General features: G+C 35.1%; 3 protein-coding genes across 3 annotated transcripts; 1 reads left to right on the forward strand and 2 right to left on the reverse strand.

Annotated features, from left to right (window-relative positions):
- Positions 1-685: 685 nt before the first annotated feature.
- LOC114186583 lies at positions 686-4,171 on the reverse strand. The gene is made up of 4 exons (XM_028074536.1): positions 3,547-4,171; positions 3,245-3,469; positions 2,426-2,806; positions 686-1,399 (listed from the first exon to the last, which is right to left on the reverse strand). The coding sequence occupies exons 1-4, from the start codon at positions 3,958-3,960 to the stop codon at positions 932-934; spliced, it is 1,488 nt and encodes a 495-aa protein (XP_027930337.1). The 5' UTR covers positions 3,961-4,171; the 3' UTR covers positions 686-931.
- A 3,259-nt stretch (positions 4,172-7,430) lies between these two features.
- Positions 7,431-9,348, forward strand: LOC114188107 (pentatricopeptide repeat-containing protein At3g25210, mitochondrial). The gene has a single exon (XM_028076632.1). The coding sequence runs from the start codon at positions 7,540-7,542 to the stop codon at positions 8,653-8,655; it is 1,116 nt and encodes a 371-aa protein (XP_027932433.1). The 5' UTR covers positions 7,431-7,539; the 3' UTR covers positions 8,656-9,348.
- A 962-nt stretch (positions 9,349-10,310) lies between these two features.
- LOC114188105 (CSC1-like protein ERD4) lies at positions 10,311-15,004 on the reverse strand. The gene is made up of 6 exons (XM_028076631.1): positions 14,407-15,004; positions 13,207-13,364; positions 12,793-13,068; positions 11,664-12,514; positions 11,064-11,319; positions 10,311-10,948 (listed from the first exon to the last, which is right to left on the reverse strand). Exons 1-6 carry the CDS (start codon positions 14,675-14,677, stop codon positions 10,574-10,576), a joined length of 2,187 nt encoding a protein of 728 aa, XP_027932432.1. The 5' UTR covers positions 14,678-15,004; the 3' UTR covers positions 10,311-10,573.
- Between the last annotated feature and the right edge of the window lie 1,226 nt (positions 15,005-16,230).

Here is a 16,230-nt window from a genome sequence, read left to right on the forward strand (position 1 = left end):
ACAATTTAAAAATCATCTGACTTTTAAATTACACAGTCTAGAAATTATTTTTTACTTTTAGAGTATATAATTCAAACGTTTTTTCTTAAGATTTTTTTTTTAGATTGTAAAATCTGAAATTCATTTTTTATTTCTAGATTATACATTTTGAAAAAGGATAAAATGAGAATTTTTTATATGCAAATGCAAAAGAAAAGTTACGGAAGTGCAGGAAAAAAACGGTCAATATACATAGTAATCCATAGCTGACAATTTTTACCTTATGGTTTTGCTGGTTTTTTGAACGTAACAGGTTATGAAAATGGAGGGTGGGTTTAATAGGCTATTTTATGGTCTTCCAGTTGAGTCGGCTAGTTCTACTCACCTATACGGGATATTTGGGAAGAATCTTTTATAAACACACCTATCCCAATGTCCCAAACAATTTTGAAAAATTAAAACATTTTGAACAAATGCTAACCCATATACTCTGGTTAAAGAATTACAAAGAGTTTTTTCATGAGTACCGAGAAACTACAGATTTAAAAGAAGGGGTTTTTACTCGTTACAACGAGGAGAATCGCTTCCATATGATTAACAAGACCAACACGTTTTTCCTGTAAAGACCTTTTATTCAACTATTGAGTAGGTGCATGTGCCTGCGCATGCGGAAAATATGAAGTTTTTATGATCATAAAAAACTATATTAAGAAAACGAATTTGTTCATTACTAAAAAAAGCTCGTTCAAATTATCACTTACCAGCCAATGCCAGTATCTTCAACAAAATCCCAAGAGACTAATATTGTTCATCTCAAATTTCTACAGCAAAACTGAACCTTTTCCTTCCATTCCATCTACATCTCCTCACTTGTCAACATCCTGGGCGTATAATGTCTTACAAGCATGTTTAATAAGGAAAGTAATATTCAAAACACGCTACAATGCGGCAGTTAGGTAGCTCGAAAATCAAGAAAAATACGTAATTTTTGTATTAGCATCTCCCTAGTACCAAAAACGGGCTTCCCAGTTGTGATCCAGTCCTTCTCCAGAAGATTTGCTTTAGCACCAGCGGACATTTCATCTTGGAATGCAGAGACTATTTGGTAGATTGAAGTCTTGAGAACGTCAGCAATAGCATAAGCTTTTGAATTCACAGGGCCACTTCTTCTTTTACCAGCTGCAACATCTACCCTTCCGCTATTCACAGTTGCCCATTTGATACCAGCAGCTCCCAGCAACTGATTTGGTGGTTGCAGGTTTGTTTTCTTTCCCATGAAATTTTCAACAGCAAGAAGGCAGGATAGAAGTGTTGAAACCACGGCAGCGTTACTCCCGGAAAGCTGAGCCACCCCAAACTTGTCCTCTTTACGTGAGCAGGCAGTCAGTGAAGCAACACTCCTTGAACACCATGCATATAGCTGCATTTAAGCAAACAAATGCTTTTTAATATGTTATCACAGATTCTGGATAGAAGGCTGGGAGTGTGCAACTTTGTCACCATACAACTATAAGGCTTCTTGTCACAGAGAAGTTAATTAAGTGAACATTTGAACCATTGGTTATTAATTGATCAAATTTAGGTTGCACTTCATGTCAATGACCAACATAAATATTTATGAAGCCTAGAGGAATCATGAGTTGGCTTTCCCCTCCCTAAGTCCATCCACCTACAGTTACATGTATAACTGGTTTACATGTAGAAAGTGTTGAAAAAAATTCCCCTGAACTTATTTTCTCTTTACATATGGAGAGGGATGGCTTAAATATGATCCACACAATAGTTGGTTGTGGGAGCAATTTCACATTTAATACATATCAAATGCTGAAAATCAATATGATATTAGGGTATTATAATTATCATCCTGTTAAAACAGCAACTGGTATGGACTCGTAATAGTTTTCATACAACAGTAATACGCCTAAAATATTATTGAAAATAAGAGTATCAGGTTAGTGTATAATACCACCATAGACATTTTCAGTTTTCCCTCAATTAAAGACCTCGTTTAATGTGCACACTCCCATTCAGTAGTTTGTGTTTAAAATAAGAAAATGAAACTTCTGGGTGTTTGATAATCAGTGTCACAACTTAAGAAGAGTTTAGAGTCTTTAAAACATGATTTCTTCTTTCAATCTAAATGTTTTTTTTTTTATAATGAGGTACATTTATCATCATACTCCTAGCAAATTTGCTTATTTTGGTTCCACAACCTAAAAAATCAGTTTTTACAACCATAGTCCACCACAGAAAAAAAAATGAACATTAAACAGTGAGGCCTGAAAGACATTGCAGAAATGCTAATGCTAAGCCATGAAAAACCTTCTAGTGAAGTAACAATATTCAGTGTAAACACAAATGCCGAAAGCTTTAAGGTTATACGGAGAGCAAAAAAGTTAGTTTTTAGTTTCATATAAACTATACAAATAATTAAGTTATAATGTACCTGGAAGTTGTACAGTTCTTCCACGTACTTCAAATCGGACCGTGGATCCGTTGGGGACAACAGCTGGTTTGATAATTGAGTAGCTTTGTCAACAGAACTTCCTGAGCCTTCACCTAATTTAGTTGCAAGATGTTCCAATGGCTTCAAGCACACAGCAACTACTCTTTTGTAAGTTTCACCGGTTTCTTCAAAAAACCCCGCACGCCTCCAAGTGTCAACATTGTTCTCGCAAACCATATACAGATCAAGATGTGCAAGATACCTTGGAAGCGATGTAGGATTAGTCTCCTCCAAAGCTGAAAGGAGATGCTCACTTGGATTAGTTTCTGCTGCCGCCGATCCTTTTGGAGGTGCAAATATGGCCCTCTTAGTATGCAAAACCTATGTACCATATTCAACCAAAACAGAAACTTCAGCATTCGGTAACAATGCCTCCTTTCAAAAGGCTAGGGAATATAAAACCTTATAAAAACCTCATACAATTCAAAATCCCTACTTGTTGTATATGTCTCCAACTGGTACACTGGTGACATTATACAAGGTTTCATTTTGGATAGTTAAGATAAAACTATACTCAAAGTTGTTTTAACACATCCTGAACATTATACATAACAATATAAGCTGTAAAATGTACACGATAGAGATCCCAAATTCCAAAACATCACATCAGCAGATCAATGAAACAAGGTTGAACGAGTTCGACACCAAGGCAAACATACAAATAAAACCTAAAACGGCAAAGTGCATGAGCACACGAGATCACTTTCTCCTGGGCATATCAACAAACATGTAGAGATCATAAGTTTGAGAAAAACCAACCCAATGCAAATGATGAGTCAACTCCCAAGAGAAGAAGATAGCAAAAGTGGCAGCAAAAGAGGTTATCTGCTCCACGAAGAATCTTGTGGTGGCGACGGCGTACTTAAACGGATGCGGCAGAAGCTCCAACAAAACACCGGAGATAAAGAAAGCAAGAACGGAAAGCTTGAAGGCTTGTCGAGCAGCGGAAGGAACACCCATCTTGAAGCTGAAAAAGGGAGGACGCTGCTCCCACAAGAAGCAAGAAATCAGTACGAATAAAGAGTATGAATTTGTTAATAACAGGAAAGAGAGTGAGAGACCTGGATGATGGGGAAGTGGAGGAGCCATCGGCGCTGGAAAAGGTAATGAGAGGCGAAGAGGGAGCCGATGAGGAAGCCCCGGAAGGCTAATCGGGGGAGAGGGGAGGAGGGGTGGGCGGCGGCGGGGAGGGATAGGGCGGCGGAGAAGGCGGCGGCGGTGGCGAAAAGGAGGGAGAGGGGGAGGCGGGGGCGGGGGTGGGGGGAGGAGAGGAAGGAGAGGGTGGGGGAGAAGAGGAGGTGGGAGGAGAGGAAGACGATGAAGGAGAAGAAAGGGTAGTGAGGTGAAGATAAGGGAAGACAGAGAAAATGGAGGAATACGATAGATGATGAAATGGATTGCCAGATCAAGAAACTCATCAACCGGTTCTTCACCAACATCTCCAATCTTCCTCTGCTCCCAGACATCATCATCATTCACGAACGACCACCTTTTACTTTTCTCTTCTTGTATTCTCTGCACCAACAACAATCAATGCTTCAAATTCCACACTCTCTTACTCACTCACTCTTCCCCCTTCTTCCCTTCGCAGACACTTCTTCTTTCGAGGGAGGTAAGACTGAGTCGTTTCTTAGGTCAGTTTAAATTTTTGAATTTTTTTTAACACTTCTTTAGTACAATCTTTAGCTTACGCCCAGTTGGCCAGTGAGTAATAAAGATCAGTTTTGTTAAAATTGTAATTAGTTTTGAAGTTTTAAATGGGTTGGGTTTCGCAGGCTCAAATCATATTCAGCCCAAACAATATGGATCGAGTGGTCTACCCTGAATTAAAATTATTATTTTTTAAAAGTTTTAGTTTATCTGTATATTTAACTTAAATAAATATAATATATGAAAATTCAGAGTTTGGTGTTAAAGATTTAAAAGATGGTACGTTACACCGATTTATTTCTTGTAATGGAGAAATTGAGATGGTACCAATCATGCAAATTGATATCATATAGGTTTTGTCGTTTAAAAGAGATTATTATCTTAATAAAATATGAATAACGCTAGTCTAGGTATTAAGAGAGTTATTTAGCTCCTTCAAGTAAAAGTTTACTAAAATAATATAAACATATACTATTCATGAAATAAATATTGTTTCTTTTTTCATCACATTTATTATATTATTTACGCTTTGTTAACTTAACCACCATAATGTCTTTTGGAGGCACACCATGACATTCATCCTTTCAAGGGCGCCAAATCGTTTATATGAGAAATGACTATACTTGTAAGACATATACTGAAATTGTAATAACATGAATGCCCGACTTAAGAACATCTTTGTTCTTGTAAGTACAACTTTTAATTTTGATCGATTTAGAAAATGTAGTTATTTTTTTTTTCTTTTGCATGAAAAAAAAATAATCATTTTTGTTTAACTTAATTTTGAGTTTTCACTTAATATATAACAAAATAAAATTTTAACTAGTTTTTTAAATAGTTTTTCTTTCTATAAATTTGTTGATTTATGAGTAATACTTTATCATCAATCCTCGTATAACTATATGTTGCATGTGATATCAATTGTCTCGTGACAATGAACAAGTAGATCGGATCACAATCGAATCGTGATGTTTGGACTTGTGTTACACTCGTGAGTAAAAAGAGTTACACCTTAACTAATGACTATAGTTTTCGACCTAGTGATAAACACTCAATTCTAACACTATATATATATATATATATATATATATATATATATATATATATTTATTTATTTATTTATTATAGCTCACGAGAAGACTTATCTAGAATGTATAGTATTTTAAAAGATACATATTAAATGTGTACATAATATATGTATACAAACTTAATAAAGAGTCACACATAAAATTGTAATATCCTCGATATAATGTTCGTGAATCTCTATCTACAGGTATAATGGACACAAATAGGGATAAACTATCAAAATAATTTTTAAGTGTATATGAGATTAGACATTTCAACTAACAACTCAACAATTTTAAGTTAATTTAAATGTCAATATAAAACAACTATTTAAATCACACATGAATTTATACATAAAAGGTATCCATTTCAATAAAATGAATATTAAATTATACCGTCTAGAAGAGTTATATCAAATATGTTTGAATAAAGACCTGTATATAGTTAAATGTACGGAAAAGTTCAATTGTATATATGAATTTCTACCCAATCTTATAACTATGTGAACATAATTGTAAATAATTGATCCATAAATCAAACAATAGTTCAAATATCACAATATATCATACATGTGACCACAAATTCATGCTATTTTTTTCACATGACAACCATTATTTTAATAAAATTGTAAATTAATTACATGTACAAATTAATATTCATTTTATACTTGCAAGAAATGTTTCTATACAATTTATTAAAGAGACAATGGAAAAAAAAAATCCTAAATTAAAAGTTAAAAAATTATATTAATTGTTATGATAAGTGAGTACATATACTCATTTGCTTACATAACTTTATTACGTGTCAAAACATATTAATAACTAAGATGACATGGTAATAGAGTGAATTCTCTTGTAATTTTTTTATTGAAACAGTTTGGAAGATTAACCCTTATAAGACATGAGTGATCTATATAAGAAATACGACATCACTTTTAATATAAAATTTTTAAGTTCAATGTTTGAATATTGTTTTTCTTATATATAAGTTAACTTTCTCAGATCTATTTAATGTTAAATTTTTGACTCATACTTTGATTTCTAAGGGTGTGTTCATTTGTGAATATTGATTTATGAGAGAGAAAGATGATGAATTTGAATGAATTTAGATGGTCAAGTTTGTATTGCTGTTTTGAAAGGATTTGGAGGTGAAAGTGAGTGAATTTATAAATAAAATTTATGAAAATTTGTTAATGATTTGATTGATATAATAGATTGAAAGTTAAGTTTAATCAAAAGAAAAATAAATTTGTTAAATTGCCTTTGAAGTTAAAATTAATCTAAAATTATGTTTGGTGAGTTAGATTTATTTTATAGAAAAATATTTAAATGAATAAGTTAAAAAATAATTATTTTAATAAAAAACTAATAAAAATATAATATATTTACATATTGATTTTTTATAAATAATTTAGATATTTTAAATATTAATTGTTATTGTAAACGTAATTTTCACATGAAATCATAACATATGAGGAGACATGAAAAAAATATCATAATCATGTCATTCATTCCCTTCACTTAGCTCTCAAATCTTAAGAAAAGATAGTGATTCTTAAATCAGTTATCTCTGATCTGTCTGAATTAAACCATTATAAATGAAAATGACATAACAATTTTTTCTACAAATGAGTTGAATTTTGCTACAATTTTTTATTACAATATAATATACTTGTGCCATTAATTTGTTTCATGCATTGTTGTATTATTGTAAAATAAATTGTTAGGGTTGATGTATTGATGAAAAGGTTTGAATAATATTCATAACATATCAAGTGACATTTTTAACAAAAAGAAGAAGGTATATAGTTTATTTTAGTTATTGATTTCGCATATACTAAAGAAAACGTACAAGAAACAATTTTTAAGAATGTGAGCTTTCCACAATTTTTAAGAGAAATTAACACTATGTCCAATATATAATATTGAAACCTGATTACAAAATTTGTTAAAAAAGCCTATGATATGTATTTCTTTGGCGGAGAGTAAAGCAACGAATAACAATATAATACATGTAGAAATTTAAAATTTAGACTTACATCTCCGTTAATATATTTCATTAACTAATAAATCCAAAGTTAATGTATAAATGTCAGTGATATATGATATATTATTTAAAAAACTAAAGCAGTGAAATGATGACAATAAATAGAGAATTTTTTTATTAAGTTTATTATTATCTTTAATCCATGAATAACATACATTTCGAAATATGCTAACTCAATTTAATTTGTTACATTTAAATTGTAAAAACCCTAAAATAGTTAGGGTTTCTTTGAATTATGAAGATGGTAGCAAAATAATGTTCCTCTCAGTCACTTCCAATGTTTACCGTTCGAAATGGCAATCATCCCCAAACGCCTATGCACTCTCCGCGTCGCCGCTTATTCCCTAAGTCCATTCACGCGGCCACAAACCTTTCTCCCCCTCACGCGCCTCCTACTCCACGCGCGTCCGTCCTCCACCCAGCCATCGAGAACCCCGTCGGAGAAACAATTCGAGACGTGGGTCCAGGCCCTGAAGTCGGGCTTCACCCCCTCTGACGTTGCCCAGGCCCTGCAGGCCCAATCCGACCCGGACCTGGCCCTCGATATCTTCCGCTGGACCGCGCAGCAGCGCAACTACAAGCACACTAGCGAAACCTACCTCCTCATCATCAAACACCTCATCGCCGGCCGCCGCTACCGCCACGCCGAAACCCTAATAGAGGAGGTCATTGCCGGCGCCTGCCACGACGTCTCCGTCCCTCTCTACAACTCTATCATCCGATTCTGCTGCGGTCGCAAATTCCTCTTCAATCGCGCCTTCGATGTCTACAAGAAGATGCTCAATTCCAGCGATTGTAAACCTGACCTCGAAACCTATACCCTTTTGTTCAACTCGCTGCTTCGAAGGTTCAATAAGTTGCATGTTTGTTATGTGTATCTGCACGCAGTTAGGTCTTTGACTAAACAAATGAAGGCTTCTGGTGTTATTCCCGATACCTTTGTGTTGAACATGATCATCAAGGCTTATGCCATGTGCTTGGAGGTAGATGAGGCGGTTCGGGTTTTTCGCGAAATGGGGTTGTATGGCTGTGAGCCTAACGCTTATAGTTATGGCTACATTGCCAAGGGGTTGTGTGAGAAAGGGAGGGTGAGTCAGGGGTTGGGGTTTTATAGGGAGATGAGAGGGAAGGGTCTTGTGCCTAGTACTAGTTCTTACGTGATAATTGTGTGTAGTCTTGCGATGGAGCGCAGGTTGGAGGATGCCATTGAGGTTGTGTTTGATATGTTGGGGCAGTCTAGGTCCCCTGATCATCTCACTTACAAGACTGTTTTGGAAGGGTTGTGTCGGGAGGGAAGGGTCGATGATGCTTTTGAACTGCTTGATGAATGGAAGAAGAGGGATGCTTCCATGGGTGAGAAGATCTACACGAGTTTGTTGAACGAGTTGCATTTTTCGTGCCGGAAGTAGCATAAGATGCATATAACGCTGCTTTTATTGGAGCATAACTTAGTTAATCTCCTGCCCTTATGAGGCAGCTGATTTTTTTGAATCAGTGTTAATGCAGATAAATAGTGGCATTTGCTTGGAGAATTGCTCTCAACTTTTTTGGACTAATTTAACTTGCAACATGAATGGAGCTCCTGAATAGGGGTTAGTTCTATAAACACTGATATTGATGATAAGGTGGCGCAAGCTTCTTTTATGATGAAATGTTCGTTCTTCTGAGCATGCTGAATCGACTAGACTGCAGGATTGTAAATCCTGATGTTCAATTTCCACCTAATGTCGTTGTTATGCAACCATGCAGAAGTTGATCGTGGGTAGTTTGCCGTGCGGATGAGTATCTTATGGTATTGTGCAAAAAACCAAAGCTACCCGATATTCATCTGATTGTTCTTTGTTGTTGACTTCTTGCCCTTAGTTTAGCATTTTGTTTTCTCCAATAATCATTCTGAAATAGATGCTAGCTTGAAGTTTTACAGTTGCTAACATTTGTTTGTATTAGTTACAGATATTTATTTTTTAGTCCTAATTCCCCCATGGTTTGGAGCAACCCTACTGGTCTTTTGATGGCATAAGGGGGGAAATTACATTGATCTTCTGTATTAAATTTAACAACTAAATTATTAAATTGATAAGAATGTGTTATTGTATTTCTAATAGTTGGTGGATTAGTTTGTTTCATACTTTTTTATTCAATAGTCAGTAGCAGAACCTAAGATCATGGTGCAAGATTTTTATTCAGTAACTTTAGTGTAATTTATGAGTCGGATTCAATAAAATTAGTACTCGCATGTGTAATTCAATATATGTATGTTATTTTGTTTCTTTGCTCACTTGTTTATTTTATTTATCATTAAACAAAAATCAATAAATGGTATTGAAGACCTCTTCTTGAGGAACCTGTGAAAATGAACGTTGAATCAAATTTCTCATATATTGCTCCTCCACTCTTTGATCTGGATCTTTAAGAAGATATTGAAGAGAATCAAAGGAAAGAAACAATATTATATATTGTTTCGTTGCTTAGTTGTTTTCCTTATACCTTAAACAAAAACCAACACTTATACACGTAAATTACACTCACTATCTCTGGTTTTTTATATTAGCTTCATCTTCTTGACTTTATATAATTGAATAAAATAATCAGGTAAGGAATGTATTAACAGAAGGATATATGACAATATTTTCTTGTATAAATTAAAGGACGTTTGTGTAGGGTAAAAAAAAAAAAGCAGAAAGGTATATTATCTAGTGAAGTTTTGCTAATTCTCAGATTAATGTAAGTTGTCAAAACTCTTAACTCACACACATCGCTATTCATAGCAGGATCTCCTCCATCAATTGTCTTTTCCACTTTGTTAATTACACACTATACTACTGAACCGGCTCGTTGTTTATAGCAGTATAACTGTTTTTCTGAAACAGGAATAAAACATGAATAGAACCTAAAATTAGAAAGAATATTTATAAGTGATGTCATAATCCTTTATATGAATTCGGCCATGGTTTATATCTACCCCTTGTATCCCCGAAAAATCCAATACATCCTCCTACCACGAGCTCCTTGTAAATACAATTTCAACATTGTCAATTTGTGACGACGTAAAAGGTCATATCAGTTCACACTCGGTAACGAAAATCATGAATTGCATACCGAACACCATAACACTTATCCGCAAGTAATACAAGTTGAACAAACACATCATAACATTACACGGAAACATTACGAGTCCATCCAACAATTTCTTACACAATCACATTCACAACAGTTAACACTCAACATCGTGGTTCCTAAGACGTATTATGAACAATGAATATCTGAAGGTATCCCTACAAGACTACAACTAACACGTAAAAAGCAGTTGAAATTCAGATAATTACATCAAACAGGCGTTGTTCTCGAAACTGAAGACAAAGCATCTTCAAACCGCTCATCTTCTATCTTCTCAGAACTCAAGCTAGGTGGAATGAAAGATCTGAAAATCAACTCCATGTTGGGAGGTTCCTTAAGTGGATTAGCTGCAACCTCAAGTGCAGGATGTTCGAAGGCAGGGTAGAATTTCTTTCCGCAGATAAAACCAAAGATCAGTGACAAAAAGGGAAGAGGAAGCACAAGTGGTGTATAGTAGAATTTCTGCGCCCCAAAGTATCCAAACATGGTAATTTGATACAATATCAGAGAAGCTAGTACACGTTTGTGTATGTGAGGCCACATTCTTCCATAGCTTTCATATGATGGTACGTAGACTTTGAGTGCCTGTTGATTAACACAAATATCACAAACTCTTACTAACGGATGTGATTTCAAAATAGCATGGTAAAAGGGAACATCACTAAAGCCAGTAAAGACAACAAAATTCCAAGAACTTCACCTGATTTCGCAGAACAAGCCATCCTAGGCCAAAATATAGAACACCAAATGGGATTATCACAGGAGCAATAACAGAGTAACAGAACACAATTGTGACAATCAGCATGTCACCGGGAACTCTTGTTGCATAACCAAGATCTCCAGGTTGCCAAGCCTCTTTCAATTCAGCTTCGGTCTTGCAAAGATACTTTCTCTTCAAATGGTATATAATGAGAGGAACTATTCGGGACAGTTCAAGGCCATAGCCAACGAAAAATCTAAGACACAGAAAAAATCAATTAATCTGTGTCATGTCAAGTGTTTAAAATTAAAAGAGAAAGGTGAAGCCTTTTTCTACTTATGTCAAATCTAGTAGGAATAGTCCATTTTTTCAACTTTACACTTTACACGCAAATCATGTGAGAGAATATCATGCTTTTTAAAAACAGATTAACTTCTACTTCAAAAAAATGCAGGAAAAGATAATAACAAGATACAATTGAGGAACATCATTTCCTAAAATTTTAAGCCTTCTGCATTTCCTTTTACTGGTAAATAAACAAAGTAAAGTACCATCGCAGATAAATAAACTAAATAAAATAAAGTTAGGAAGATATCTTACTTAAGGGCAACATAGGTCAAGAAAAAAGTAGCATTGCCGGGGAGGCTTTCAGCTAGCAAGGACGCAATTTCATTTATGTTGGGGTTCTCCTGAATTCTGTGGAATGCTTTGAACAAGGTTCCACCTATAGTAACTCCAATGAAAACGTTCAGCACGATGAAATAATAGTATTTTCCAGATGCAGCTCTAACTGCATGACTTTCGGTTGGAATGCCTTCAAATTTAGACAAGAACAGAAGCAACTTGGGCAACAATGCCAAGAAAATAATCAGCGCAAGTTGAGGGAGGTAAGCTTCCAACACTGTTCTCAAAGCCTTTATACGAACAACTGGCTTTAAAAATGGAAGATACTTCACCAAATTATCCAAAGTAGTAAATGCAGATATAAATGTAATCGGAATCATGTAGAAGAATATAGTCAGTGCCACAATGACATACACCAAGTACTGCCTCAGCTCTCTCTGAAAATACTTGATTTTCAAATTAGGCCATATTAGTTGATTGGGTTCAGGAGCATCAAAGACTGACCAAGTGTCAACCATTTGTGCATGCAAACTCTGAGCTGCAGACGCTGCAACCACCCTATTTGAGAAAAACACCAGAGCAGCATCTTGCTGCTTCTCTCTAAGGGTAACCTTTTGATCAGATTCCAATTTGGTAACAAGTTCATTAATCTTATCATTGTAATAATCTATGCTATCGACCTTTTTACCAACAAGTCCAAGGAAGCCTGTCTTGTTAGTAGGTCTTGTTCCTTCTGGTTTGGCAGTTGTTTTAGACCTTTCATATACTGCTTCGGCACGGGCAAGCTTCTTCTTAAACCCTTCTAAGCTCTCCCAAGTCTTGTTCACCTGTTAGCAATTAAATTAGATATTGCAATATTCAGTGAGGAAAAACTTGGAAGAAACGTTGTAATAGGCTATTTATACATTTACATTACAGGAACAACAAATTCATTAGACATTTTCATCTTTAGAATTAAACAATATAATTGGTTGCTTCTATAGAACTCTCCTTTTCTTTCATCTGCATGATGTATGGCCACATTAAATGATCCTCTTTCAAAACTTTGATATGGAGTCAGAAATATTATAGTTAATCGAGAGGGTATGGAAGAAGGTAACCTTACCACTTTGTTGTCTGTTACGATCATAGATCTGTAAAATGCCTCTGGATAGATGGCTTTAAAATAAGCATCAACCTGTTCCTTCTTAGTCTGACCTTGAGTAGCATTAGGTATGTCTCTCACAACTATAGCAAACTGTTGAGGCCTCACATCAGGGGACTTAAGAGCTTCGGCTCGCAGCCATGAAACATGTTTGTAAGCTCTCCACAGGAGAACAAATGTAACAATTGAAACCCAGTAACAGGCAATTAAAAATCCCCACAGCCTTGAACTCTTTGCCTACACTGACAACAAATTATTCAGTCTCTGGCATCATTATCATTCGTAGCTATTAAAAAAACTCATTGGCTGTTTAACTCGGGAATCAAAGGAAGATTTACTATAATATTTTTGAAGAAAAAAACACACGGATCTTACCGTGATGTTAGCCATTGATAACTTGTCAAGTTCATTGAATGTTCCTTTGCTAGTTGTTTGTGACTTTGCACCTTGTGTCTTCACAGCATTGTCAGTAGCAGAAAGCGGCAGAAGAACCGGTAGCAGAATAACTCCAGATAAAACCAGGATGCTCAACACTAGCACAGAACAATAATAAGAATAATTAAAAACCTTTATGCTGGATTCATTTTCCATAAAGATATTATACACAACTATTGTAAAATATGAAAGTTTACCACCAGACAAACATATTTATAGGGGAAAATAATGTTATAGTGGAAAACACTTGTCTTCTCTTTCTGTGTCATGTGATGTGAAAACATATTTTGAGAATGAAATCGCAATGCCATAGTCTACAAGCCACGCATAGGTCACATACAAGCGATTCATATAGTGTAGCATTTTGGTCACACAATCAGGAATCGGGCTTTCGTAACCATTTAAAAATGTAGTATGGTGAATCTATAGCAAAAAAAAGATGACAATCAAAACAAAAGCAAACTGGAGTAACATGTGACTTTCTTGGTGTAATTCAAAATTTCTTTCCCAGTTTTGTGTAATACTAGTACGGGAAATAGAACAAGGAATTCGTCCTTCAGTCATACGAACATGAGATAAAGACCAAAGCTTGTGATTTCAAGTATTACTTAAAACAGTTTCCCAAATTTTATCCAAAACTCATTCCTGAGGATTAATGTTACTAAAGAATTTTGTTTCAGCTCTTAAAAAGGCTAACCAATTCAAAAACCTCCGTTACTAATTAGTTTGAAACTCTTAGTGTGAATCCTGTTTCAGCTCTTAAAGGCTAAACCGATGAATAGTGAACAGTGAATACAATGAAATGCTCTTGTTTCCTGTACAAATTATCAAAAACAGGAAACGAAGGTAGCATTATTGTAATTATCAGTGAAATTTTTCTCAAGGGACCAGACAATCTTACGAACATTTTTCTATGTTTTCAATGAACACAACTCAGGATGCAGTTCCTCGTGTGCTTTTTGGTATTATACTTCAATCAAAATTGAAGTTTCATTTAGATAAAAACTCTAATTTTTATCGGAGAACAGGACCAAAAACTACCTATAAAACCATATCCAAGTTTAATTCTAGGAGCTTCAACAAAGAGGAAGTTATGCAGCAGACATATATATTGATAGAAAAAAGGGAAAAGGGAGAAACCAGTGGTGAGAAAGACGAAGTAGACGGCAGTGTCAACCCCAGACATGGTAACAATATCACGTTCTGAAGAAGACATGGCCTCCTTGATCCAGGAGAAAGGGTTGCGGCTCTTGGGCCCTCCTTCCGATGGCTCCAACCCCTTGAGGATCCTGTTGGGGAAGTACACCACATTGTTCCCAGGCTTACTCGATAGAAACGCAAACACGATCATCAAAACCAGAAATATCAGAAACGAAGTCCCCAGGGACGTCAAAAACGAAGTAAAATCCATCTGGGCCTCTCACTTCTCTCACAATACAACACAACACAACACAACACAAAGTCCCTCACTTGATCAACATCAATGAATGCGCCGTAGCCGTTACCACTCCCTTCATTCAAACCAACCGTTGCAAACGGTTACAAAGCATGACAATAAAAGGGTGTTGTTTTATGTAGCAACAATAGCAAACGGCAATGACATAAAGGAAGAAGATGAAGGGAAAATGAATATAATAAAGAAGGAGATATTTTGAGCAAAGGTGGTAGTTGTGTTGTGGGGCACCTTACGTTTTGGATTGCTTGTGTTCAATTAATGTAATGAATCGAAGTTTTATTTTGAGTTTGCGTGGAAATTAAGAGTGGGATGAGTGTGTGCGAGCGCGGAAATAATGCAAAACGGTGATGCAGAGGAGCTGTTGAAAAGGACAAAACTTTGTCATGTCCCTGTTTCTGTATTACAGAGATGCCCCTACATGCCAATATTACCCCTCAATAATTTGGATCAGGGATCTCATGCCTCTTGCTTCCAGATTTATCACAAGTGATACCTTTTTCAACTTATCTCAAACTATACAACATTACATAGGAAAAGTGTTATGTCTGAGTGTAGTGTAGGGATATAAATTTTTTTCCCTGTAAATTTTATCTAGTGTTGTTTGGATGAATTGTGAGACAGTGTGTGGATCTAGTTAGATGTTAGATTTTGTTTTATCCTTCAGAAAGATGAATTCTCAGAAGCAAATCTGAAACCACTCAAATTTTATTAAAGTTAACAGAAGGGGAGAAAAAACCGGAACCTATTCACGTGCTGTCCATGGGATTCAAAAGGAAGTCAAAAAACATAATATTTCTTTCTTTCTATCTTCTTGCCATCAGAAGAGCGTAACGGTACGCTGTCTGTTATGTGTCTACAAAGGAACACTAAACTAGATTTCCGTTCAAAATAAATACTTATTACGTAAAGCTAATACTGCATTCATTATTTTATTCACAATTCACGTATCTTCCCCTATTATACTCCATAAACCTGTATTTTAGGTAGATTTTGCTAAAAACCCATCTCTTTCTGCCCACTGAAACTTCATGACAGCTCCAACACACTTCACATTGATAGTTGCAAAGTGCAGATCACTCAAGGTGGTGTACCCCATCAAAAAGTTCTTTTTTTTTTCGGAAATATTTTATATTTTATACATACAAAAATTAAGCAATGACTTTTTCTTTACTTTACTTTATTAATACTGTGACTTTTTTTTTTTTTTCAGTAACAGTGCCGAAAGTAAACACACAGACGTCATAAATGGAGAATTTGATTATATGATCAAAAGCATGAGTAACTCATTAGCATTAGTCAAATATGTTTGAAAATAAAACAAACTACTAGAGATGTCAAAGAAGTTTTATGAAAAGCAAGTAGGAGAATTTTCATCAAAAGGAAAAGGATTGAGTGAGAGAGGCATATATAATTATATAATTAAGATACACAACACACTCCAAATTTGAGCAAATTGCTTAATAAAATAGTATGAACATAATTACAATATACAGCATAGTTGTGTCATG

The sequence above is a fragment of the Vigna unguiculata genome, chromosome 6, assembly GCF_004118075.2.
Source record: "Vigna unguiculata cultivar IT97K-499-35 chromosome 6, ASM411807v1, whole genome shotgun sequence".
In the NCBI taxonomy this organism is placed as follows: domain Eukaryota; kingdom Viridiplantae; phylum Streptophyta; class Magnoliopsida; order Fabales; family Fabaceae; genus Vigna; species Vigna unguiculata.

Bases quoted from the DNA above. Each gene is read 5' to 3' on its own strand.
- LOC114188107 (XM_028076632.1), top strand. From the start codon at position 7,540: ATGGCAATCATCCCCAAACGCCTATGCACTCTCCGCGTCGCCGCTTAT.
- LOC114188105 (XM_028076631.1), bottom strand. From the start codon at position 14,677: ATGGATTTTACTTCGTTTTTGACGTCCCTGGGGACTTCGTTTCTGATA. The intron at 13,365-14,406 runs GTTTCTCCCTTT...GTTCTGTGCTAG, and splicing joins CTTCGTCTTTCTCACCACTG to TGTTGAGCATCCTGGTTTTA. The intron at 13,069-13,206 runs GTAAGATCCGTG...TTGTCAGTGTAG, and splicing joins TATCAATGGCTAACATCACG to GCAAAGAGTTCAAGGCTGTG.
- LOC114186583 (XM_028074536.1), bottom strand. From the start codon at position 3,960: ATGATGATGATGTCTGGGAGCAGAGGAAGATTGGAGATGTTGGTGAAG. The intron at 3,470-3,546 runs GTCTCTCACTCT...TTGTGGGAGCAG, and splicing joins TCCACTTCCCCATCATCCAG to CGTCCTCCCTTTTTCAGCTT. The intron at 1,400-2,425 runs GTACATTATAAC...GCTTAAATGCAG, and splicing joins AAGAACTGTACAACTTCCAG to CTATATGCATGGTGTTCAAG.